Here is a 27,369-nt window from a genome sequence, read left to right on the forward strand (position 1 = left end):
GGTGGTAGAGGTGATGATGATAAGAATGGTGTGGTGATGGTGGTTATGATGATGATGATGGTAGAGGTGATGATGATAAGGATGGTGTGGTGATGTTGGTGTTGGTGATGGTGGTGATGGTGATGATGATGATGGTGGTAGAGATGATGGTGATGATAAGGATGGTATGGTGATGATGTTGGTGTTGGTGATGGTGGTGATGGTAATGATAATGATGATGGTGGTAGAGGTGATGATGATAAGGATGGTGTGGTGGTGTTGGTGTTGGTGTTGGTGATGGTGATGATGGTGATGAGGATGATGGTGGTAGACGTGATGATGATAAGCATGGTGTGGTGATGTTGGTATTGGTGATGGTGGTGATGGTGATAATGATGGTGGTGGCAGAGGTGATGATAAGGATGGTGTGGTGATGTTGGTGATGGTGGTGATGGTAATGATGATGGTGGTAGAGGTGATGATGATAAGGATGGTGTGGTGATGGTGGTGGTGGCGATGATGATGTTAGTGGTTGAGGTGCTGTTGATAAGGATGGTGTGGTGATGGTGATAGTGATGGTCTTGGTGGTGATGGTAATGATAATGATGATGGTGGTAGAGGTGATGAGGGTGTGGTGATGGAGATGGTGATGGTGGTGACGGTGATGATGATGATAGTGGTAGAGGTGATGATGATAAGGATGTTGTGGTGGTGATGATGTTGGTGGTGAGGGTAATGATAATGATGATGGTGCTAGAGGTGATGATGATGATGGTATAGTGATATTGGAGATGGTGATGGTGGTGATGGTGATGGTAATGATAATGATGATGGTGTTTGAGGTGATGATGTTAATGATGGTGTAGCAATGTTGGTGACAGTGATGGTGGTGATGGTGATGATGATGTCACTTTCACTGGGCCAGGTTCTTTTTTTCTCTTTTATTGAGTTAATAGCATAATATTAATCATTTTAAAGTGAACAATTCAGTGGTACTTAGTAAATTCACAATGCTCTGCAACCATCACCTCTATCTAGCTTCAAGCTTCAAAATATTTTAATTTCCTGAGGAAATTAAATGTACCTACTAAACAGTAACTCCTCATTCCTCTCTCCTCTCACCCTCTGGTAGCTTTCTATCTTCAGGGATATACCTATTATACATATATTATCATTTCACGTAAGTGGAATCGTACAGCACTCCTCATATGTCATGCTTCTTTCATTTACTATAATGCCTTCAAGATTCATCCACATTGTAGGATGTATCATGACTTCATTCCTTTTTAAGGCTGAATAATATTCCATTGTATTACGGACTACATTTTGTTTATCCATTCGTCAGTGGACATTTGGGCTATTTCTACGTTTTGGTTATCATGAGTAATACTGTTAGGAACATTTGTTTGAGTACCTATTCTTTTTATTATTCTTTTGAGAAAGAGTCTTACTCTATTGGCCAGACTTGAGTGCAGTGGCGCAATCTTGGCTCACTGCAAAGTCTGCCTCCTGGGTTCAAGTGATTTTCGGGCCTCAGCCTCCTGAGTAGCTAGGACCACAGGTGCGCACCACCATGCCCAGCTAATTTTTGTAGTTTTTGTAGAGATGGGGTTTCTCCATGTTGGCCAGGCTGATATCAAACTCCTGACCTCATGATCCTCCTGCCTCAGCCTCCCAAAGTGCTGGGATTACAGGCATGAGCCACAATACCCAGCCTGAGTACCTATTCTTAATTCTTTGGGGAATGTGTCTGTCAGTGGAATTGCTGGGTCACATTTTAATTATATGTTTAATTATCTGAGAAAACATCAAATTTTTCTTCACAGTGCCTGCACCATTTTACATGTCTACCATCTCCACATCCTCTCCAACACTTACTTAAAAAAAGAATTATAGCCATCCTAGTGGGCGTGAAGTGATATCTTACTGTAGTTTTGATTTTCATTTCCTTAATGACTGAGAATGCTGAGCATCTTTTCATGTGCTTGTTGGCCATTTACATATCCTCTTTGAAGAAATGTCTTTTGAAATCCTTTACCTGTTTATTAGTCAGATTGCCTTTTTATTGTTGAACTGGAATAGTTCTTTATATGTTGTGGATGCCATACCCTTGTCATATTTATGGTTTGCAAATATTTTCTCCCGTTCTGTCACTTGACTTCTTAATCTGTCGATATTGTCCTTTAATGCAAAAAAGTTTTCAATTTTGATGCAGTCCAAATCAGCATTTTTTTCTTTTGTTGGTCATGCTTTTGGTGTCATATCTAGGACTCGACTGTTAAATCCAGGGTCATGAAGATTGACTTCTATGTTTTCTTCTAAGAGTTTTATTATTTTAGCTCATATTTAGGTTACCAATCCATTTCTAGTTAATTTTTGTATGTGGTGTGAGGCAGGCATCCAACTTCATTCCTTTGCATGTGGATATCCACTTGCCTTAATACCATTTGTTGAAGAAATTATTCTTTCTCCATTGCATGATCTAGGAACCTTTATCAAAAATCAATTGGCTGTTGATGTATGGGCTTATTTCTGAGGTTTTAGCTCTATTCCATTGATCTATATGTCTATCCTTATGCTAGTGCCACACTGTTTTATCATAGCCTTGTAGTAAGTTTTAAATCAGGAAACGTAAGTTTTCTTAGCTTTTCCATTTCTGTAAACAAAGTTATTGGGATTTTGATAGGGATTGCATTGAATCTGTAGATTCCTTTAGGTAGTATTGCTGTCTTAACACTATTAAGTCTTCTAGTTAATCAACATGGGATATATTTCCATTTATTTGTATCCTTTGGGACCTCTTTCAGCAGCGTACAATTCTTGCAATTCCTAGGTTAAATTTATTCCTACATATTAATATTTTGTCATTTTTGATGCTATTATAATGGTAATTGCTTTCCTGATTTTATTTTCAGATTATTCATTGCTAGTGTACAGAAATCCAACTGGTTTTTGTGTGTTGTTTTTGCACCTACAACTTCTAAATTTATTTATTAGCTATAGAAGGTTTTTCTGTGTATGGATTCCTTGGAGTTTTCTATATATAGGATTATGTCATATGCAAATAAAGATAATTTTATTTGTTTCTTTCCAATTCAGACTCGTTTTATTTCAGGATTTCTTTTTTTCCTAATTGCTCTGGCTAGAGCTTCCAGTACTGTGTTAAATAGAAATGGCAACAATAGACATCCTATTTTGTTCCTCATCTATGGGAAAAGCTTTTCAGCCTTTCACCATTGTATACGATGTTTGCTGTGGATTTTTCATCAATGGCTTTCATCATGTTGAAGAAATTCCCCTCTATTCCTAGTTTGTGGAGTGTTTTTATCATGAAAGGGTGTTGGATTTTGTTAAGTGCTTGCTTTTTCTGTATCGAGATGGTAACGTAGGATTTTTCATCATTGCATTGATATGGTATAATGTGTCTTGGGAAGGATGGGGAATTGGGGAAGGATTGGGAGAGATGAGAGCATAGAATGAGGCAGAGGGCTATGCCAGCCCAGGAGAAAGAGCCAGGTGAGCCCTGCTTCTTGTATTTTACCCAGTTTGATGAGATCTGTCTTGCTGGGTGAAGGAAAGAGAAGCACAATTTCTGCTGTCTTAGCCTGCAGGGTAGAGCCCCAGGGTTGCATCCTTTTCTTCTTACAGTTGGACGTGATACTTCAGGGGTTGAAGCACTGTTTTATTTTCATGTGTGGAACCATCCTTGCATTCCTGTGGTAAATCCCACTTGGTCATGGTGCATTGTCCCCTTAGCGTGTTCCTGGACTTTATTTGCTGGTATTTTGTTGAGGATTTTTATGTCAATATTCATTAGAGATAGTGGTCTTTAGTTTTCTTGTAGTGTCTCTGTCTGGCTTTGAACACAGGGTAGTGCTGACCTCATATAATAAGTTAGGAAATGTTCCCTTCTCTTCTATTTTCTGGAAAAGTTTGAGAAGGATTGGTGTCATTCTTCTTTAAATGTTTGATAGAATTCACTAGTGGTGGTTCTGAGATTTTCTTTTTTGGGGTGATTTTTTAAATTACTGATTTAATCTCTTATTATAGTTCTGTTCAAATGTTCTATTTCTTTTTGAGTCAGTTTTGGCAGTTTGTGTGCTTCTGAGTATTTCTCCATTTCATCCAGGTTATGTAATTTAGTGACCTATAATTTTTCATAGTATTCTGTTATACTCCTTTTTTATTTCCTTAAGGTCAGCAGTGTCTTTATGTTCATTTTTTTGTTTGCCTTGAGTGAAAACAGTCTGCTTCATGTACATCTGTAGCTTCCAAGTAGCTTGGTACCCTGACACCCTCCTATGGTGACATTCTGGGGCTGCCTGGGGGGAATGTCCATTTTTAAATTTACTGGTCTGTTTTATTTACATATATTTGCTCACTAGAGGAAGATGTTGAAGTATTTTCCAGTTTATTTGTTGCATTCTTCTTGTGAGAGTTGTCTGCTCCTGTGTCCTGCCCTTTATGCACTGTGTTCTTATTTAGTCTTGGGGCCTCTTTATATGTTACAGATGGCCACTTTCATGTCACTTATTTTTTTATTTTTTGAGATGGAGTCTCACCCTGTTGCCCAGGCTGGAGTGTAGTGGTGCAATCTTGGCTCACTGCAACCTCTGCCTCTCGGGTTCAAACAGTTCTCCCACCTCAGCCTCCCGAGTAGCTAGGATTACAGGTGTGTGCCACTATGCCCTGGCTAATTTGTTTGTTTGTATTTATTTATTTATGTTTTGAGATGGAGTCTTACTCTGTTGCCCAGGCTGGAGTGCAGTGGCATGATCTTGGCTCATTGCAACCTCTGCCTCCTGGGTTCAAGCAGTTCTCTTGCCTCAGCCTCCTGAGTAGCTGGGACTACAAGTATGTGCCACCATGTAGTATTTTTAGTAGAGACGGGGTTTCACCATGTTAGCCAGGATGGTCTCAATCTCCTGACCTTGTGATCCACCCGCCTTGACCTCCCAAAGTGTTGGGATTACAGGTGTAAGCCACTGTGCACGGCCTTTTTTTTTTTTTCCCTTGATTTTTATTAAAGATGAGGTTTCATTCACCATGTTGGCCAGGCTGGTCTCAAACTCCTGACCTCAAGTGATCTGCCCACAGGGGACTCTCAAAGTGCTGGGATGACAGACATGAGCCACTGCACCTGGCCTCATGTCACTTTTAACTAAAAAAAGCAGAAGGTATCAGAATAAAACAAAGCATTTCCATTTTGCTCAGTTTGCTTCTGCAGAAATTTATTGATGTCTTAGGTTGTATCCTTCCTTTAATATTCTTTGTCTTCATTCCTCAAATGGCTTAAGGCCCATAGCCTGGCCATCTGCACAGGAGGTGGCTCTCTCTTGTTCTGAGTCTCTAAGCAGGTTTGCAGTGGGTCTGGAGGAACTCCAGGGAAGGGATAAGGTGTCTGGAGTTCTGGGCATGTCCTAAGGCCAGGCTGCTAAGTCTGTGTCTGGGCCTCTTCCTGGTCCCCATGAAGATGAGCTGGATGGGTGGCCATGGTGTGGCCTGCAGGAGGGGGCTTCAAGCTGTCCCTGGTATTTTCTGTCTCCTCAGGCTACCCCTGGTGAAGTGATGGGGACAGCCTGGCTCTGAGACCCCCTCTTCCTTCCCTGTCCCCTGGGTGACTGACAGGACATTGGTGACCCTCACTCAGGCAGGCCTGCCAGATGGCCCATTCATTGGGTCCTCATGGTGGGGCATATCCAGATGCTGTATCTGGGTCCATGCTGCAGATGCCTTTCCAGGAGGACATCTCTACAGCTCTTTCCCTCCACCGTGCTTTCCTAGTGGAACACTGTCCCTGCACGGCTGTGCTCCATCTGGCCCAGGTCCTCAGACTATGAGCAGGGATTCTCTCTAGAGCTTGGCAGATAGAAAGTGCTTGAGGTGCTGAGTGCCTAGGTAATGGTCTGTTTCGTCTCGTTTCAGCTGTGTTGGGGTGGAAGAGGAGGAGGCGCCCGACATCGACATATACCACTGCCCAAACTGTGAGAAAACCCATGGGAAGTCCACCTGTAAGTACCGCAGCCCAAGCGGCCATCTCTTGCTGATCAGAGCAGCATCCACCCTGCCTGGGCTGCATGGAGGGTGAGGTCTCTGCTGGGCCTGGTCCCTGCCTGGGTTGCTGGGGGCAAAACTCCCTGAGTAGTGCCTAGACCTGGGAATCCTGCCAGCCTAGCTTACTGTCCCCTGTTGCCTCACTAAGCCCACTGTAGTCCCTCCTGATCAGCTCCCGCTGGCAAGGCAGCTGTGCAAAGACCCAAAGGGCCTTCTGAGGCCTGGGGAGAGGCCAGGCCAGCCTGAGTTAAGGGACACGGACTTGAGGACCTGGATAAATGGTGATGCAGGGGTTTCCCACGGGCCCCCAGGCCAGCCCTGCCCAGCCAGCCACTGGCCCACGAAGGGCCCAACCTGTGTTTTCTGGACACGTGCATTGTTGGTGGGCTCTGTCCTCCCCTCCTTTTTTAGCCCCTGCCTCATCCCACCCACCTTCTCCTCTGCAGAGAATCTTGGAGGGCCTTTGCCTTTCCCACACAACCTGCTGTTTGCGTATCCTAAGGGCTGAGGTCCGTTTTCTTCTCAGCCCTCTCAGGTGTGGTGGTCCTGGGCTGCAGGCTTGTCTCACACTATGCAGGTTCATCCAGGTGAGCCAGAGGTTACGTGAGCCTTGAGCTCCAAGCCTCTGCCCTGGTTGCAGATGTGGAGCTATGTGGTGGTCTTCAGAGACTCAGGAGGTGTGTGGCCTGTAGACAGTACAGATGGCATGGATGTGGAGATGTGTGTGTTAATGTGGCTTCTGGTTCCACTTCGTTGGAGGGTCTTGGGTGCTCACAGAATCTGCAGGCTGGATGTGGGCCCTGGCTGGGTCAGCTGATCACATCCCTGCTGACCTAAGTCCTGGACAAGGTGGGGCAGGGAATACATCTGGCTCCAGGTCATAGCCAGTCTGAGTCACTCTCCTTCAAAGGGGACAACCCAAGACCCCTGTGGGATGGGTTCTGTAGAATCAGTGAGGGCAGAAGGAGGATGCAGGCATTAGGGGCCCCAGCACCCCTGTTCTGTGGGCTGAGGCTGGGTCAAGGGAGCCCTGGAGGCCTGGCCTGGCAGCTGGTGATGCTGAGCACTGGGGCAGGTGGGGGTCCCACTACTCTGGGGACTTGGCTGCTCTTTCTTGGCCTCTTGCAAGGCCTGAATGCTTTGTGTCTGTCCATTGCTGGACAACAGTGGAGGCTGCATGTGTTTCAGATCTCAACCGATCCCCAGCACAGCCTCAACATGTGGCAAACACCACCAAATATGCAAGAGGGTGATGAGAAGAAGCAAGTAGCTGTTCCTGAACTTTCAGGCTGATGAGGTTCCAGGATTCCTAAATTGCCTTCTTACCCCTGGTCCCCCAGTAGTTGGCTATATTAAAGCTCAGGATGCATCTGCCTGTCGCAAGCTCATTAACCCATCATCTGGTTACTGCTTGAAAACAGATAAAGGGTAGGAAGGATCAGCCTGACGGGGCATCTCTGTGCTTCTGACACCTCATTGAGCCACCCGGAAAGCTCAGGGCCGATCTGTCTTTTCGAATGACACAAACGGGGCTGAGCTTTCAGTGGGGACCTGGGGCTGCCCCATGGGGCCTGTGGAGTGCGTGTCAGGGCAGAGCAGGGCTGGAGCCAGGACACCCCAGGAGGTGCTTTCCAGGGGGGCAGGACCCACTCAGGGCCCCTGAGTGAGGGACTTGGGAGGATGCTGGGGTGGTGCTGCTCTTGTGTGGTTCGTGCAGCAGGTACACATGTACATCACTTGAGAATAGGCTTTCAGACTAGTAGGGAAGAAAGTGTCGGAAACCTCTGGGCCAGGGGCCTCTTCTCCTGGTAGTCAGCATACATTTCAAGGGGTCCTTGTTTGGGGGCTCTTGCATGAGCTGGTGCTGGGGTAGAGCAGTGGTGTGGTGCTGGGGCTCGGCAGGTTTTGCACATCAGTGAGTGCAGTTTCAATTTCTCTAATGTCCCCACGCATCCCCAGAAACGGTCCACCTGCCATGGGAATCGTGTGTGCCTACCTCACAGACCCTGCCCCTGTGCCTGAGGGAGTTTGGGCAGAGGCCTGGTGTCCCAGCCTGCCCTCGATTGCAGCTAAAACCCCAGTGCAGACTTCCCTTCCCATCACTTATGGCCAGCTGCCCAGGGAGAGACGTTCTAGAGCAGCAGACAGTACTGAGGTTGCAGGCAGTGGGAGCCCCAGCCCCTGCCTGGCTGTATACATATGCATGTGCATGTACGTGTGTGTTTACATATTTGTGTGTATGTATGTGTGTGTGCATGTGCTTGTGTGTATGTCATACTCTGTTCAGGATGCCATAACAAAATACCACAGACTGGAGGGCTTAAGTAATAGAAAATTTATTTCTCACACTTCCGGGGGCTGGAAGTCCAAGATCAAGGTGCTGGCCGATTCAGTGTGTGGTGAGGGTCTGCTTCTGGTTCATAGACAGTGCCCTCTTGCCGTGTCCTCACATGGTGGAAGGAAAGAGGCAGCTCTCTGGGGTCTCTTTTATAAGGACATTATCTCATTCATGAGGACTTCACCTTCATGACCTCATCGTCTCACAAAGGCCCCACCTCCTAAGGCCTCACCTTAGGGTCAGGATTTCAACAGATAAATTGTGATAGGACTGATATTCAGTCCACAGCTATGTGCATGTGTATGTGTGTGCAGTGTCTATGTGCTGAATGTGCGATATAAATTCTGTGAGGCAGATTTTCAGTTGCCGTTGAGGGACATGTACTCCATCAGGGACACAGGTACATGGTTCTAGCACCTTCCAGCAGTGAGCATGCTCAGAGTTGAAGTGAGTGTGCATTGTGTCCAGAGCCTGTCTGTGATGCCTCAGTCGGTCTTCACATTGACTCCAGCCATGCCTTGCACACCAAGGCATCTTGGGGACAAGAGGGCCTCTCTGTGTCCCTGGAGAAGCTCTAAGTCAGTGCTGGGAGCCTCTGGGGGTCTTGAGCCTGCCTCCACCTGTCCTGCCCCTGCCACCCTGGCCTGGGGGTAGGGATAGGGGCTGCTCAGATTTCCCAGAGTGAGCTGTGTCTGAGGCCTGGTCCTCACACTTCACACCCTCTTTTAAAGCCACAGTGGTGGGGACTGCAGGGTCCCTCTCTGTGCTGTTCCAACATGTCCCTTGAGTTGATTTTGGCTATGGCCTGTGATTTACCTGACACACAGATTTGGTACAGGCTAGCTCAGTGTTCCTGGCCAGGAACTCAAGAAGGCATCCCCATCTGATGAGGAAGCCACATAGTGGTTAGAAGTGGCCCTGAATTGCAGCTCCTGAATTATACGGTCACTTTTCTTATTGAACTGATGTTCCTCATCCCGTCCTGCCCTGTGGGGTTGGGGTGACTCTGCTCAGTGGCCGTCTGTGGGTGTGTCGTCACAGGGGCACTGTCATCATGCTCCCCGTGTGGCTCTGGGAAGGGGTGCCCCTTGCTGGTGCAGCAGGAGGGGCAGTCGGCTTCCTTGTCCCTCTGTGTACCTTCGCTGGTGACCTTGGCACGGCCCCATGTCTCTGGCCTCAGTTGCTTCATCCGTGAAGTGAGGACCCTGCCCCATGAGAGAGGAGGTATGACCGTATAGCCGGGGGCCCCTGGCCTCAGTGGGCGTCCTCGGACAGGAGTGTGATTGATGAAATAATGACCATGTAGACAGGTGACGGGGAGGACACCCCCACCCTGCCGGCTGTGCTGCGCCCCTGTGGGCGCCTGTCTGTGGCACCCACTGTCTTTGTGGGCTGCTTCCTTTTCCTTGGTCTCCTCAGCCAGCTCTGAGGCCTCTCCCAGCTGCAGTGTCACTGCTGCCGCGTGATCACAGGGCTGCCTCGGGCTCCTGCCTGAGCCACCTCCCTCCTGGGCCTTCATTGGACCCTGCCCGCACTCAGTGCTCCTTGGAGGTGGTGACCTAATGGCAGGCAGGGAGCTCTGCTTGATACGGAAATCTCAGCTCTGGAAGTTTCCTCTCTGGGTTCCACTTGGCTCCCCGTGGAGTGCATGTAACTGCCTCCACTTCCACGAGGCCTTCCGAGGCAGGCACTTTGTGAACTCGGAAGCCCCTTGCTCCCTTGATTGTCCACACCTCTCCAAGTAGCAACAGGCCCAGCAGTAGGGTGATGGTATTCACAGTCACTGAGGCTTAGGATTGTTGCGGGGTCAGGAGGGTCTGGGCTGTCATGGGGGGGATCTGTTTTCCAACTCCTTTACCCTCTGGGCTGAACATGTCAGTACACACACCTCTAGGGCCTGCCTTGGCCCCCTGCCCATCTCAGCTCTTAAGAAGCAGGGACTCCCAGGCATCTGTTGCTTGGGTGACACCGGCTCCAGCGTCCCCAGCCTTGCACGAGAGCCAAGATACTCAGTGAGTGCTTGCAAACTGCAACAGGAGGGCAGGTTGGAGTTATCGATGGCCCTGGTATTGCCTGGCTCAGGCTGGCACCAAGAGGGCAGGAGCATGGGATGAACTCAGCCTTCCCTGTTGATAGTTATAAAGGCAGATGCATCTACCTCTCCTTCCAAGATGCTCTGAAGCTGAGCAGCCAGTGTGACAAGGATAGGAGACTTCATCAGCTCACAGATGCTCCCCTCTGCCCACTATGTGCTGGGCTCAGTACTGGGTACAGAGGGCACACAGGGATGAGCCACGCTCAGGTCTGTTAGCACCAGGCTCGTTCATGGGCAGCCCGTGAGTGTGTTCTGCCCATGAACAAGCACCTGCCACACCAAGTGGCTTTGCCCCGAGAAAAGGCCCAGTGGAGTCTGGAACAGACATGGCATGTGCCAACTTACATCCCACAGCCACTCTGCAAGGCCCATACAAGCCTTTCTCTAGTAAAGATGAGGCATAGAGGTATCTAGTAACTTGCCCAAGGTCACACAGCTAGAAGAGGATTGGGCAAGACAGATTTGAACCCTTTTGTGGCTCGTCTGCCGTGTGCCTCCCTCAGAGGTCCTGGCTTCTGGCCTTGACTCTTGGATTTTGTCAAGTTTCCATAATGTCCACTTGAATTGTGGGCAGGGAGATAAAACACAATGTGAAGATTCTTTGCAAATAAAAGGTCCCAGCCCCACCCAGCCCTGATTCTGCGTTGGTAGCAGATCCTGCTCAGACAGGCAGCATTGTCACTGGGTGGCTGTCAGCTTCCTTTGTCCCCCCAACCACTGAGACTCAGGAGGATGAGGACACATGGCCTTCTGAGGCCCCCCATCCCTGTGCCCCCCACCCCGCCTTTGTGAAGGATGGGCACCATACAGGCCTTGCCTGGCTCTGCTCTTGAATTCAGTCCCTTTACTGTTCAAGGATCACCCTATGTCCGACTCAGCCAAGGCAGCCCTCGAGGAGGGCGTCTGAGTGCATCGGCCACCTCCCTTACCCCATCTGCTCTTCTCTGCCTGGTTGAGTATGAGGCTGGGAGTTAGGGACATAGTGGGGTGGAGAGGAAATTTCTTCCCTCCCCTCAGGGACTTGAAGTCTGGTAGGGGTGTGTGTACACGCATAGGGCTGGCAGTCCACTATGGGTGTGTGCATGTGTATTTGTGCATGTGTATGTGTGCATGCATTGTTGCATGGGTGCATAGTCCACTAGGGATGTGTGCACATGTGCTCACATGCACATGTAAAAAGTCCAAGGTATGTGTACCTGGTGCCCCAGGAGGAGGTTTGACCTGGGCAGGGTGAGGAAGTAGGTGAGGTGGACAGGCCCAGGGTTGGTTGTGGGTAGGAGAGGGTGGAGTGTGGCCAGCACAGAGGAGCAGGGATGTGCACTACCTGAGGAGGAGGGGAGGAGAGGCAACAAGATGGTGGGACCCAACCTGCCCCTGTCCGCGGCTGTGGCTATTGGGGCATTGAAGGTCCCAGTAGGGAGGTGACAGGGTCCAGCTATGGAGGCCATGAGATGGTGAGGCCGAACCGAATTGTGGCTGGGGACCTTTTTGGGAGGTGCCTCTCTGGTGGTCTCTGCAGACTCAGGGCCTGAATGAGGAGGGATCCTGGGAGTCCTCAGCTTCTGGGTTAGGGCATGGAGGACAGTGGTGCCATCCATGGTGAGGTGTGGGATGGGAGAGGACCCAAGGCTGAGGTGGGGTCCTCCCTCTGTGCATGGCAGGGTGGGGATGGAATCGGCCTTGGGAGGTGAGAGTGAGCCCAGCTATGCTGGGAGGTGTTAGTAGGCTGTGTGGGCCAAGGTACTCAGGGGAGGTTGTGGGGCCCTGCTGGGGTTGCGCTCTGTGACGGACCTGGCTTCCGGTCTCCTCCACAGTAAAGAAGAAGCGGACCTGGCACAAACATGGCCCCGGGCAAGCGCCTGATGTCAAGCCCGTGCAGAATGGCAGCCAGCTCTTCATCAAGGAGCTGCGGAGCCGGACCTTTCCCAGGTGGGCTGGCCCTCCCTCCAGGCTCCACCAACTGCAGCCAGGGGATGCGCACTGTCTCCGTCCCTCGTCCCGCTGTCGATCCCTGGGGGCTCCCTCTGCTATCCTCGCTGGAGAGCAGGAAGCAGGGAGCCTGTCTCCTGGAGGCAACATAGACCCCACCAGCAACCCCAGTGCTCCCTGCAAATGGGCCGACCTCTCCTCCCCTTGGTCAGCACTTCCCTGTGGGTGGGGGACAAGCATTGAGGACCCTTCTTTCGCTGGGTGGAAGGGACCTCTCTCCCCACCTGAGTGTGCCCAGCACCTGCCAGGTACTCTCCTGAACCCCTGGCTCCCAGTTCTTTCTCTGCCCACAAGTGTGCTCCCATGGCCCAGGCAGTCCTCCTCCTATGTCTCCTTCTTAAGAGACTCCCAGTGCCCACACTCTTGTTCTGTGTGAGGACAGAGGACAGAATTCTAGCTGCAGGGAGCATCTCCTGCTGAGAAGCTGCGCAGCTAGAGGGAGCCACCTCTGAGCTGCCCTGTGGCCATTCATGAGCTGGAGAGAGTTTCTGTTTGTCACACAGCCTTTATTTCTCCCTTACTTTTGAAGCATCATTCCACTGGACACAGAATCCTAAGTTGGTAGGGTTTTTCCTTTTGATGTTTTAAATTCCAACTCCCTTCTTCCTTGTGTGATTTCTGATGCAAAATCCAATGGAACTCTTGTCCTGACCCCTCTCTGGGTAAGGTGTTTTTCCCCTGGCTTCTTTATTATTTCTTTTCTTACCTTATTAAGGTAAAATACATATAATACAGTTCACCCATTTAAAACGTGCAATTCAGATATGTGCACATCACTGATTTTGGGACATTTTTATCATCCCACAAATAAATCCCATAACCTTTATACATCATCCCTGTCTTTTCATTCCCCCTCGAAGTTGTCCTTAGCAACTACTAATCCACTTTCTTGTCTCTGTAGATTTGCTTCATATAAATGGAGCTATACAAGAAGACTGGCCTCTTTTGTTTAACAGAGTGCATTCAAGGGTCATCCATGCTGTGGCATGTGTTAGCACATCATGCTTTTTTTTTTTTTTTTTTTGAGGCTGAGTGATATTTCATCAAGTAGATATTCCACATAGGTACTCTGTCTACCCATTCATCAGGTGATGGGCATTTGGGTTGTTTCCATTTTTTGACTACTATGAATAATTGTGCCATAAACATTTTTGTGCAAGTTTTTATGTGAATATATGCTTTTATTGTTTTAGGAGTGGAATTGCTGGGCCGTATAGTAATTCTGTGTTTAACTGTTTGAAGAACTGTCAGACTGTATTCCAAAGCAGCATCCCTGTTTTACCTTTCCACCAGCAGGGTGTGAGGGGCTCCATTTCTTCACATCGTCACTAGCACTTGTTATTGTCTGACTTAACTGGATTCTAGCCATGCGATTGGGTGTGAACTGGTATCTCATTTTTTGATTTTCATTTCTCTGGTAGTTAGTGATGTTGAGCATCTTTTCATGTGCTTGTTGATCCTTGTATGTCTAACTTAGAGAAATGACTATTCAGGTCCTTTGCCCATTTTTAATTTTTTTACTCTTTTTAATATTGAGTGTAAAAGCTCCATATATAGTACATTCTAGATACAAATCCATTATCTGACTCTCTTCTATTCTGTGGGTTGTCTTTTTACTTCCTTGATAGTGTCATTTGAAGTAGAAAAGTTTAATTTTGATAAAGTCCAATTAATCTATTTGTTGTTGTGGTGCTTTTGTTGTCATATCTGAGAATCCATTGCCAAATACAAAGTCGTGAAGATTTATTTAATATATTTTCTTCTAAGAGTTTTGTTGTTTCAGCACATCCAGTTTGTTCTTTGATACATTTGAGTTTATATGTTGTGTGAGGTAAAGATTGAACTTCATTATTTTTGTATGTGGCTCTTCATTTGTCCCAATACCATTGGTTGAAAAAACTATTATTTTGCTAGTAAATGGTCTTGGCACACTTATTGAACTCAATTGGCCATAGATGTGTTTGTTTCTGATACTCAGTTCTGTTTCACTGATCTATACCTGTGCTTATGCCAGTACCACACAGTCTTAATTACTATAGTAATTTATATAGTAAGTTTTGAAATCAGGAAGTACGAGTCTTCCAAATTTGTTTTTCTTTTTCAAGTTTGTTTAGATCATTTTAGGTCCTTTGCATGTCATATGAATTTTAAGATCAGCTTGTCAATTTCTACAAAGAAGTCAGCTGGGATTTGGAAAGCAATTGCTTTTGATCTGTAGATCACTTTGCAGGTATGTATTGCCATCTTAACAATGTTAAAACTTCTAACCTGTGAACATGGATACTTTTCCATTTCTTTAGATCTTTTAAGTTTCTTTCAACAATGATTTATAGTTTTCAGAGTGTAAGTTTTGCTTTTCCCCTGTTAAATATATTCTGAATTATTTTATTCTTTTTGGTGCTCTTGTAAATAGAATAGTTTTCTTAATTTTAAGATTGTTCATTGCTAGTGTATAGAAATACAATTGATTTTTATATGTTGATCTTGTATCTTGCAACCTTGCTGAGCTAGTTTATTAGTTCTAGTTGGTTTTTTTAGAGGGTTCCTTGGGATTTTCTATATGCATATGATCATGTTATTTGCAAAGTGAGATAGGATGACTTCTTCCTTTCCAGTCTAGGTGACTGGTATTTATTTTTCTTGCCTAATTGCTGTGTCAAGAACCTCCAGTATCAGCTTGAATAGAAGTGGCAAGGTGAGGGTGATCAGGGCCCCACTCAGTACTATCAACATGCCACGTTCAGGGGAGAGCCTCAGTTTCACAGTCAGGGTTGGATGCAAGAAGGCAGTCCCCACCTCTTGGCACTACTTGCCCCAGACTTAGCCTCAGCAACAGGCAGCTGGAACAGAGCGAGAAGTGGAAGTCCTGCTCTCCTAAGGAGAAAGCGCTCCAGCTGGGAGCTGGTGGGGATGAAGCCTGTGTTCTTGGCTCCAGCACTTGGGAGTGGAGCCTCCATCTCTGAACTCTGAATGTGGATGGAGGGAGCAGTCTTGGTCCAAATATCCCTGACTCTTCTTACTGAGTTTTTGGAGACTTTCTTAAATGGATTTTTCTTCACTTGCTCTTTGGTCTTAGGACCATTTTCAGAGGCTCTGAATAATTGTTTTGTAAATAATTTTTTGCCATTTTCATTGTCATGCTGGAAGTTGATCTCTGTCATTTGACTTCTTTTAATATATTTGCTTTGTCTTTTTTCTTTTGTTTTTGCAGTTTGAATATTATATGCCTAGGTGTAGAATTTTTGGCATTTATCCTGCTTTGTGTGGTCTGAGCTTTTGGGATCTTTGGTTTCATGTCTGCCATTAATTTTGGAAAATTCTCAGCCATTATTGCTTCAAATAAATATTAATTCTGCATTTTCTCTTTCCTTTTTATATTCTTAATACACATGTTGCACCATTTGTAATTCTTGTACATTTTTTGGATATTCTGCACCTCCCCTCGGCCCCCCATCCACTGCTTCTTTGTTCTGTTTGCATTTCAGGCTGGAAGTTTTTACTGACTTAACTTAAAGCTTACTGGTTCTTTTCTTGGCCATGTGGTCTACTGATGAGCCCATTAAAGGCATCCTTCATTTTTGCTACTTTTTGTTTTAATTTGTAGCCTTTCCTTTTTGCTCTTTTTTAGTTTCCATTTCTCTATTTATATTACCCATCTGTTCTTACATGTTGTCAACTTTTCCCATTAGTGTAGCTAACATATTAATTAATTTTAAGTTTCCTGTCTGATAATTCAGAAATGAGTTATGAGTCTTGTTCTGATGCTTGCTTTGTCTCTTCAGACTATGGTTTTTCTTACCTTGTAACAGGCCTTGTAATTTCTTGTGAAAGCTGGATATGATGTATTTATTGTGTAATAGGAACTGAGGTAATTAGGCTTTAGTGTGAGGTTTTATGTTAATCTGTATAGGAGCTGGGCTGTGTTAAATTTGCTATAGCTCTAGGTGCCAGAGATATCAGCTTCTAGTTTCTTTGTTTTTCTCCTGGTTTCTTTGGGTTTTCCTAAGAATTTCATATTAAACAGAGTCTGTGTCTTGCAGCTCTCTCAGTTATAATCAGCTATTTTTATAGTGATGTTTGGTGGTAAGGTTTGGGGAGGAAAAGTGTTCTATAATTTCAGGATTAAATCTCAATTTTGTAGAGTCTCTGGGCTGTGATCCTCAGGAGCATTTCTCAGCCTTTTTATTTTTCTCTTCTTATCTGAGACAGGAAGGCTAGTGGGGGCTAAAGTTGGCCAGTTGCCTTCCCCATTTCCAGTAGAGTCTGATATAAGGGGGCAGACTTTTGTTATGCAGGACAACACTCTGGGTGTATTTAAAATAGTTCCTATTTCCATCCCCCTGCCAGATTGAGGAGTTTTAACTCTTAAACTGATCTACACTTAACTTCTGGCAGTTTGTCAAAAGTTACAACTTAAGTGTTCCTATAAGTCACTGCCTCCAGTAGCTTCTGCTTCAGGTGAGATGATCTTAGCTATGATTTTCTGTCTCCTCAGATTTTGGGTGGTTGGTTATTTGCCCTGTGACCTCAATTCTCTGGTGAATATAAGAAAAGTTGTTGATTTTCTGTTCGTTCAGCATTTTTCTTGTGGGGAGGATGGGAGTGATGACATCCATGCTCTTCAAATGTTGGAGTTGAACCTGGAAGTCCAGTTCCATGTTATTTTAGCCACCTTGTATTCATTGGGTTATCTTTCATTTTATTGTCGAATTGTAAGAATTCTTTACATATTCTAGATACTTGTCAGTTAGATACTATCTGCCATTCCGTATTGTCTTTGTACTTTCTTGACAGTGTCATTTGAAACACAGAAGTTTTAATTTTAATGAAGTCTAACATCTATTTTTTCCTTTTATTACTTGTGCTTTTGGTATCACCGCTAAGAAATCATTGCCTAATCTAAGATCTTGAAGATTTATGCCTTTGTTTTCTTCTATGAGTTTTATAGTTTAAGCTTTTATAGTTAGGTCTTTGACTCATTTTGATTTAATTTTTGTATACTGTGTGAGGTAGAAAGAACTTTATTCTTTTACGTGTGGATATCCCCTTTTCCTCGCAACATTTGTTGAAAAGACTGGCCTCTCCCCATTGAACTATCTTGGCACTCTCACTGAAAAGCAGTTGACTGTGGGTGTAAGGATTTATTTCTGGACACTCAAGTGTATTTCATTGCTCTGCATGTCTTTTCTTATGACAGTACCACAGTCTTGACTGTAGGAGCTTGGTATTGAATTTTGAGGTTGGAAAGAACATTGTTGTTCTTTGAAAAGACTATTTTGGTCATCTGAGTGCTTTGCATTTTTTTTTTTTTTTTTTTTTTTGAGACAGAGTCTTGCTCAGTTGCCAAGCGCCAGGCTGGAGTGCAGTGGTGCGATCTCGGCTCACTGCAGCCTCCGCCTCCCAGGTTCAAGCAATTCTTCTGCCTCAGCCTCCCGAGTAGCTGGGAGTACAGGCTCACTCCACCACACCCAGCTAATTTTTGTATTTTAGTAGAGATGGGGTTTCACCATGTTGGCTGGGATGGTCTCCATCTCTTGACCTCATGATCTGCTTGCTGCGGCCTCCCATAGTTCTGGGATTACAGGCGTGAGCCACCGTGCCCGGCTGTGCTTTGCATTTTTATTCAGCATTCCAAGTTTAGTTTGTCAATATCTGCAAAGAAGTCAGCTTGGATTTTGATAGGGATTGTGTGGAATCTGTAGATTAGTTTTCCATTATTTCTTGAATCCCACGCCTTTCTTCTAGATTTGATTTCCTTCTCATAGAATTATATATTTTAGTTCTTTCAGCAAAGGCTTACGAAGAACATACTCTCTTATCTGACAATGACTGTCTTTATTCTTATATGATTCTAATATTCTAAAATTGATCTAAAGTTCTATAGTGAAAGCTGTTTTTCTTTAATTCTTTGAAAGGTATTTTATTGTCTTTTGACATCCCTTGCTAACGAGATGTCTGTTGTTAGTCTGGTTGCTGTTTTTTAAATATTGTTTCTGGTAAATAATCTTTTTTTTTTTCCTGTGAAAACATTTAAGATGGTCTCTGTCTTTGATATGCCTTGTCTTTGATGTACTCAGTACATGAGTGTACAATATTGCCTCTGGTTGTGCATTTGTTTTTGTTTATTCTGCTTAGAACTCAGTAAGCCTCTTTAATTTGGAGAGTCACATACCAATTCTGAAAAATACTCTGTTTTCTCTTTTAGTAGCATTTCTTCTGTATTCTTTGTATCATTTAAAAATTTTTCTTCAAATTTACTATTTTTTTAGCCAACTACTGTTCCATTCAGTTTAAAAATTTCGATCGTCATTTTTTTCTTTTTGAGACAGAGTCTCGCTCTATTGCTGGGCTGGAGCGCAATGGCGTGATCCCGGCTCACTGCAACTTTCGTTTTCCAGTTTCAAGCAGTTCTCCTGCCTCAGCCTCCTGAGTAGCTGGGACTTCAGGCACGCACCACCATGCCCGGCTAATTTTTTATTTTTATTTTTTAGTAGAGACAGGGGTTTCACCGTGTTGGTCAGGGTGATCTCGATCTCTTGACCTGATTGTCATATTTTTTATATCTAAAATTTCTATAAATTTTCTTTTCTTTTCACCTGGTCTGTTTCCTTTTTTAATACATCCCTGTGCTTTGCCTCATCCTCCTGTTTTCCCTGAATGTGCTCGGTATATTTATCTTCAAATGTCTTTTCAGTTGTTCTGTTATCCTCAGTTCTTGTGATCTCTTTGGAGTGTCTGTTGGCCGACCTCTTGGTAGTTTACTTCCTTCTGTGGGGCATGGTGCTTCAGAGGGGCTACATTCCATCGGGACTAGTATGTGCTTGGCTGCTCTCCACCTACAAGATGGTTTGGGTTTGCCTTTTGCTAAGGTCTTAGGGTTTTCACAAGATTAGTTCCAGATCCAGTTTGGGGTTCCCAACCCATGGGTTTAGTGTGAGCTTGGAACTCTGACTCTTAGATAGGACCTTGGCATTGGGATTCTTCAAGGGTAACTTTCTGCCCGTGGCCAAGGTGGATGGGCGGCTTTTCCCGTTGCTTTCAGAACTTCCTTTGCATGGTCTCTATGCCTCCAGCTTCTCACACAGTTGCTTGTACATGTTCTTTCTTCCTCCTCACCTTCCAGTTCCCCTGGGTTTATCCTTAACACTATTCCCACGTGGTCAAAGCCAGTGAACACTCTTCAGTTCTGATCTTAATTGCCCTCTTGGCAAAATTAGGCACTTCAGCTCTCCCAATCCTTGAAGTCCTGTCCTTTGTTGGGGATGGGTTTCCACTCACCTGCCTGCTTCCTCTCCTGCTGACCTCTCTCCTTGAGGCATTGCTGGGGACCTGGCTCCACAGCCTCTTCAGCTCTTCTAAGCTTGTGGCCTGCCTATCCAACTGGCATGTCCCAGGAGAATCTGACATGCATCCCAGACTACAGGTGTCCCCAGATCAACTCTTGATCTGTTCCTGTCCCCTGCTCCTGCCCCTCTACCATGCCCTCTGCAAATGGCCCTGTCTCCCGCCCCCACCCCTGTCACTCACAGCAGTCTCCTGGCCGTATGTATTTGCCTCCTCCTGTTCCCTCCCACTTTCTGAGCTTACTGATCAGACTTATTGATCTCCTGAACCCCCTTGGCCTTTTCCCTGCCTCCTAGTCCAGACATGGTACCCTGAGCCTACCGATGCTCTCTGTGCCCACACCCTGCCCCGCTGCTGGCCACTATCCACACAGCAGTGGAGAACCGCAGACTACACTGCAGCTCTGCTTAGGATTCTAGTGGCTGGCCAGGTGCGGTGGCTCATGCCTGTAATCCCAGAACTTTGGGAGGCCAAGGTGAGTGGATCACCTGAGGTCAGGAGTTAGAGACCAACCTGACCAACATGGTGAAACCCCATCTCTACTGAAAGTACAAAATTAGCCAGGCATGGTGGTGCATAAGTAGTCCCAGCTGCTTGTGAGGCTGAGGCAGGAGAATGGCTTAAAACCCGGGAGGTGGAGGTTGCCGTGAGCCAAGATCGCGCCACTGCACTCCAGTTTGGGCAACAAGAGCGAAACTCCATCTCAAAAAATAAAAAAGGAATTCTGGTGGCTCCCAGTGCTCCTGGTATGCAGCAGGAGCCCACCAGCCACGGCTCCTGTCATTTCCACACCGGCTGCCCTCTCTCTGTGTCAGAGGCCTTGGCTGGTGCACTCTTCTCCTCCTCCCAACCTCGGCCCTGCTGTGCTGCGTGCTCTTGCCCCTGTTCCCTGCTGTCCTTCTCCCTGGTGCTGCTCACAGCTGTGCCCGTCCCATGGAAGCCTGTCCCCAGGGTCACCAAACGGGCTGTTCTAGTGGGCCCCGTGGACCACAGCTGCCCAGTGGCCTCTCAAGGAGCAGAAGGCAGCCTGGGGCGTGGGCTGGGGCTGAGAGCTCTGAGTCCAGCTGTGTGGCCCTGGGCAGACCACACTCCCCCTGGGCCCCACATCCCTGGGAAGATTGCTAGGGTGTGTCAATACTCTGCCAAGGTCATTGTCCCTTTGCCTGTGGGCCCTTCTCATCTGCCTCTGGCCCTGTGATGGTAGCTGTGTCCAGTAGGGAGCAGGTCAGGACCGGATGCCCTTGTCTGCGTCCTTAGAGCTGGCACTGCACTTGCTGGTCATCCTTGCCAGCCAGGGGCCGCCTCCTGGCCCAGCCCCTCTGCTGCTTCCTCTGGGGCAGGAATATGGGGAGAGGCTAGGCAGGGTGAGAGACAGAAGGAGACCTGGTTTTTATCCCTGCCCTCTCCACGTGGCTTTGTCTAAGGCCTTCTCAATATCAGAGCCATCTTAGTGGCTTCACTTCCTGAGCTGTGATTCAGTGGCCCCTCCAAGGGGGAGGCACCAAGGTGAGAAGTGGTACGTGGGAGGTGTAGCAGAGGAGCTGCTCCCGCCCTCACCTATGGGTCAGGCTGAGTGCCGGTGGTGGGCGAGCAGCCTCAGTCAGGCCCAGGCACCTCCTGCCTCTCTGTCTTTTTGGGAAGGACAGGCCCTTGTCACCTCTGACACATGTGGGACCCCATGTTCCCGCTCCTCCCAACAGTGGGATTCCAGAGTCAGCACTACGTCTGCACTGGCTGCCCTGTGGTCCCAGGTGTGGCACCTCTGCTAGGGCTCCTCCTATGACTGTGGGAGGTGGTTGGCCAGACCCAGGCTCACCTCTCCAGCGTCCAGCGCTGAGGCCCTGTACTCACCTGTCCTGGTGCAGGAGGCTGTGATGTGGCCCTCAGGCCTGACATGGCCCCGACCTGTGCTTCCCTGCAGTGCTGAAGACGTGGTGGCCCGTGTGCCGGGCAGTCAGCTCACGGTGGGATACATGGAGGAGCACGGCTTCACCGAGCCCATCCTTGTCCCTAAGAAAGATGGGCTGGGCCTGGCTGTCCCAGCCCCCACGTTCTATGTCAGCGACGTCGAGAACTATGTGGGTAAGCGCCACCCCCTTGGCAGTGCCCTAGGGCTCGAGCTGGGAGGGCCGGGGCACCCACCGCTGTGCGTGCTGTTTCCCCACACCCTGGCTGTGTTTCATGTGTGCTGTGAGCAGGGGAGGCTCAGGGCTCACTGTACTCTATTCCCAGTGCTCTGAGATCAGACCCTATGTCCCACTGAGATGACATATGACCTGGCAGGTCCCTTGTCCTCCCAGATACTCTGGCTACAGTGTGGGGGCTGGTCTGGGAGGCCCTTTGATTCTGGCAGCTATGAATTGCATTACTGTGGGTGCCACATGACACTGCCATGCCCGGGAGGTCCTGTCTGGTGTGGGGTGTCCCGCCTGGCTAGGGGCCTGGCATTCCTTATCTGCACCATGACCTGCCCCCACGGCACCAGAGTTTCCTCCTCGTCTGGATTCCGTCTGGGTGCTGGCCAGTGCCATCGCCATCAGCACTGTCCATTTCGTGTCCCCTTGCGGCTCCAGAGCTGCTGGGCTCAGGTGGGCAGTTGTGGGTGAAGGAAGCTCCTGTGGGGGTGCCATTCGAGAGGCAGCGGCAGGGAGAGGCCAGCTCACCTAACAGAGACCCTGACAGGCCAGTGACCACATGGCCAAGCATGGAGGCCCACATGGTTGCAGGGCCTCAAGGTACTCATGGGGGATGCCTGATGGCCGGGACGGGGAGGAAAAACCCTGAACAAAAACGCTGAGCAAATGTCCGGGACAGGAGGCAGGTGGGCAGGCACGCTGGCCTCTGGGTGCTGCAGCCCTGAGATGAGTGACCCCACTGCTCTGAGCTCACTGTCTTCCTCTGTGTACCCCTTGAGGGGTATGATTTGGAGATGAAATGAGGCCACCTGTACAAGCCTCTGGGCATATAGAGACACCCACCAGGAGGCCATCGAGTTCAATTTCAGCAGGGGGCTGGGGCCAGGGCTCTTCTCTGGAGCCACATGGCCACCCTGGGTCCACTAAGACTGGACTCCCAGACTCATGAGGAGGAGGAGTGAGTGCCGTGGGAGCTGTCAGGCATCTCAGGAAGAGGGGCTAGAAAGAGCTCATCCCGGGACCTGGGGCAGGGGTGTCGTCCATGCAAAGGGGCTGATTCTCTGGGGTGCTTACTGAGGAGGAGGGCAGGTGGGCATGGTCAGAGCTGTGGCTGACCCTTCCCTGAGCCGGGATCCAGCCCCTGATCTCGCCTGTGCTCGGCTTTGCCGCAGGTTTGCCTGGGTAGAGAGAGGGCCGTGGCCATCGGTGGGCTGTTTCTGTCTTGCTGCACAATGCTGGTCAGGCAGCCTTGTGTGCCGCAGCTGTAGTTCATGCTCGCCAGGCCAGTGCTTTTTCATCTTCCCAGCCCCCAGCAGGGTGCACCCAGGTAACAGCTGATATCTACTGAGGGCCTGCCCAGCGCCAGGCATTTTTTCTAAGCTCTTTCCGTGTAGGAGCTAAGTTCCTCCCTCCCACAGCTCTGAGAGGTGGGTCCTGCTCTGCCACCAAGGCCCTGGGCTCACCTAATTATGTGGGTGGGACCTGGTTTGTCCTCTGCCCCTGTTCCCTCCACAGCTGTCCCTTGGAGAAGCAGGGAGATGGTTCATAGTTTGTATTGCTTCTCTGTCTTTCTTTTCCCTCTGAATTTTTTTATGGTGGAACTTTACAAACACACACAAAATTAGAGAAACAGTAAGCCCTCATGCACCCAGCCCTGGAAACTAAAACCGTCAGCTTTCGGCTGATTTTCTGCCTCCCTACTTTTTTGTTTTCTTGTAGTATTTTCAAAGAAATTCTGGCCAGGCACGGTAACTCATGCCTGTAATCCCAGCACTTTAGGAGGCCGAGGTGGATGGATTTCTTGAGGCCAGGAGTTCAAGACCCGCCTGGCCAATATGGCAAAAACCTGTCTCTACTAAAAATACAGAGATTTGCCGGGTGTGATGGCGGGCACCTGTACTCCCAGCTCCTTGGGAGGCTGAGGCTGGAGAATCGCTCGAACCCGAGAGCTGGAGGTTGCAGTGAGCTGAGATTGCGACACTGCACTCCAGCCTGGGCAACAGAATGAGATTCCACCTCAAAAAAAAAAATTCTTTTTAATACATCATTTCACCCATAAAAATTATAGTACATACCTCTAACAGACAATTAAAAAATATATAATTACACTTTCATCATCACACTTGATAATATTAACAGTAATTCCTTGGTGGCATGTGAGACCTAGTTTAATTCTTCCCAGTTGCCTCAAAAATGCCTTTTTACATTTGGCTGTGGAATCTAAATGAGACCCCCACTTTGCATTTGGTTTCTATGTCCCTGAAGTCTCTTTTCTTCTGACAGCCCCATTTTCTTCCATCCCGTTGGTTGGCTGGAGAGAAGGCCACATTGGTCCTGCAGAATGTCCCCCATCCAGGATTTGGTTGCCAGCATCCCAGTGTTGCCCATGAGCAGGTCCCTCTTCCCAGGTGTTTCCAGTAAACTTGTGGTTTGAGGCTTGCTTGACCTGCCTTCAGGTTTTTGGCAGGACTCCCTCTGGGTGGTTGTGCTTCCATCTGTGGGGAGGCCTACTATGCCTGGCCACACCCTTGCAGTGATACCAACAAGGCCAGTGGGCCTGGTGCCCACCTCATCTCTCCACACTGATCCCGTGGCCTTTCAGTCTGTGGTCAGGGCAGCCATGGAGAACTATTGCAAAGGGTGACTGGAAATTCTGTCCTTCCTTCTCCCTCTATCAGTCACGAGTCTTTTATAAAGAAATTTTCCTCCTCAGCTCATCTGGTTATCCTGAACTTTTCTTTGTCAACTATAGAAAAGGCTTTTTCCTTTATCTATTAGTTTGCCAGTTATCAGAGTAATGAATTGGTGCCCTAGAAATGCAGGGGTTTTGATAGCTTAATTTTGAAAATGTAGGTATGTCTCATCAATTACTTGGAACATACACTAAAATGTATTTGTTGGTCATCTGAAACTCAAGCAGGCCAGGTGTCCTGTGTTTTTATTTGCTAATCTGGCCACCCTTGTTGAGACCTGTGAGTTGGCCGCCTCGAAGCATCACCAGGTCAGAGAAGGTCGTGGCCCTTTGTTGAGCCAGGGGAAAAGCAAGCGGGCGAAGCTTGACATTGGCACCCAGAGCCTCAGCATCCAGCCCCTGGCAGCTCCTGCTGAGTGTGAGGGCAGCCAAGGGTGTGTGTGTCCACTCCACACATCCCGGCCTCGGGGAGGCTGTGCCACCTTTTCAGGGTGCTCAGGCTCCTCCCGCCACCTCCCAGGACCGGAACGGAGTGTGGATGTGACAGATGTCACCAAGCAGAAGGACTGCAAGATGAAGCTGAAGGAGTTTGTGGATTATTACTACAGCACCAACCGCAAGCGGGTCCTCAACGTCACCAACCTTGAGTTCTCCGACACCCGGTGAGTGCTGCAGCCTTGGGTTTGGGCACTGGGGTTGGGGCAGGGGCGCAGTGCCCTGCTTGGCACTCACCTGAGAAGCACAGGTTGAAGGTCTGAGTCTGGAATACCACACACGGCACACACTGATTTTTCCTGTTTCTCTCTCTTTTAGATTTTCTTCTTTTCTTCCATTTTTTTTTTTTTTTTTTAAGGCTGGCCCACAGCTTCTTCTCTTTAAAAGTGTGAAGGTGACACATTGTGAACAATTCAAACAAAAATAAGGAGCAAAAAGGCAAAGCCTCCTCTGGCCTTAGCCATACCCATCCCACTCCTCAGAGAGAACCATTGATAATGGTGTGTAGTTTTTTCCAGAATGCACACTCATGACACACTCAGACACATCTGTGACACACCCACTTATGGACACACATTCACACTCATGGACACACCAACACATGACACCCACTCGTGGACACTCCAACGCATGACTCATTCATTGGCTGCCCCTCACATTGGCTCATGGACATACTCATGACACACTCATAGATATGTCACACACTCGCAGTCATGACACACTCATACCTACTCACCAGACACAACTCATGGTGCACTCACACTCATGGACACACTTGCTAGCGCACTGACACATTCACAACACACCAACACTCGCTCGTGGGCATACACATGACACATGCTAGCAGACACATGGACACACTCATACACACTTAGCACTCACCAACACATGGTACACTCACTCATGGACACACTCACCAACACACTTGTGACATGTTCACAACACCGACACACTTGCTCACATGACATGGACATGGGATACACTCACTCATGGACATTCACAGACACACTTGTGGACACACTCCTGATACCTAGGCAGTGAGACACTCAAACACAACAATGAATAGACTCGTGACATGCTTATGACACACACGTCCTTGATGCACTGAGACACTGACTCACTGGCACACTCACACTCCTAACACCCGCATCCCCGGCACAGTTGCCAACACCTGCACACACCCGTGTAGATGCCTGCACTCACACACACAAGCTCCTACAGGGGCGGCTGCTGTGACCCGCCTCCCTGCCCTCCAGGCAAGGCGGGCCCCACACTGCCAGGTCCCACTGAGTTCCTGGGGCTGGTTGTCATCAGCCCTGTGGTCACGTTGGTAGGGCATCCTCTGTCAGGGCTGACCTACGCCAGCCTGGCTTCCAGGTGGCAGAGCTGCTGGACCTGCATTTTGTCGCTCTGACCTTGTTCTCCCCCAGGGCTGCCAGCTTGGCTGTGGTTGGTGCCTACCCTGGATCCACCCCTCACCCCCTCGCCATCAAATCTCCACTGCCCTCCAACTGCCCCTGGGAAAGATCCAGAACACTTACTCACCATAAAGCATAGATGGCTAAGGATGGCTTCAGTCTGTATCGTTTTCATCATGCCTACTTCCTGAAAGCACATAACACGTGCAAAGGGGCCGATAGGAAGAAACAAAATAATTATCTAAAACCACACCAAGAAAGAGAATATGTCTTGGTGGCTCACCTGGTAGAGTGACCCAGAAAAAAAAAAAAAAGGAAAGAGAATATAAAACTGCTAAGAGCCACAAAGAGGCATATGACCTTGCATGGTGGCTCATGCCTGTAATCCCAGCACTTTGGGAGGCTGAGGCAGGAGGATCATTTGAGGCCAGGAGTTTGCAGCCAGCCTGGGCAACAAAGCAAGAGCCTGTCTTTATTTTAAAAATAAAAATTTATTTAAAAAGGTAATGAGTATTCAGTTTGGTTTGAGCTTTCCAGCAGCAAAGGTAAAAAAGGGAAATGGAGTGGGTTATGGTATCAGAAAAAGCGACATATGTTGCTTTGGTATCAAACAATATAACTGAGTCATGTCTCCATCAGCTTAACTTACTGCCCTGCCTGGGCTGGGGGACTTCTCACAGAGATGTCTGGGTGATGGAGCTAGGGAGAGATGGTGCTTTGGCCTGTGGTTTTCCATTGGGCCTTTCAGGGCCATCCCTTTGCCTCCTGTGTCCACTGGCCCAGTCCATGGACCATCAGGTGGTCATTTGCAGCTTTTGTTGGGCACTTAC

At 48.0% G+C, this 27,369-nt stretch overlaps 1 protein-coding gene across 1 annotated transcript in view; it reads left to right on the top strand.

Moving 5' to 3' along the window:
• PHF2 (PHD finger protein 2) overlaps positions 1-27,369 on the top strand; it is a 103,040-nt gene that overhangs the window by 49,843 nt on the left and 25,828 nt on the right. Inside the window, exons 2-5 of the mRNA XM_032268531.1 lie at positions 5,905-5,990; positions 12,281-12,395; positions 21,721-21,881; positions 25,147-25,288. Of these exons, the coding sequence (XP_032124422.1) occupies positions 5,905-5,990; positions 12,281-12,395; positions 21,721-21,881; positions 25,147-25,288 (504 nt within the window). The remainder of the gene's footprint in view (positions 1-5,904; positions 5,991-12,280; positions 12,396-21,720; positions 21,882-25,146; positions 25,289-27,369) is intronic.

This window comes from Sapajus apella, unplaced genomic scaffold, assembly GCF_009761245.1.
Source record: "Sapajus apella isolate SASKATOON/1434 unplaced genomic scaffold, GSC_monkey_1.0 scaffold182, whole genome shotgun sequence".
Classification (NCBI taxonomy): Eukaryota; Metazoa; Chordata; class Mammalia; order Primates; family Cebidae; genus Sapajus; species Sapajus apella.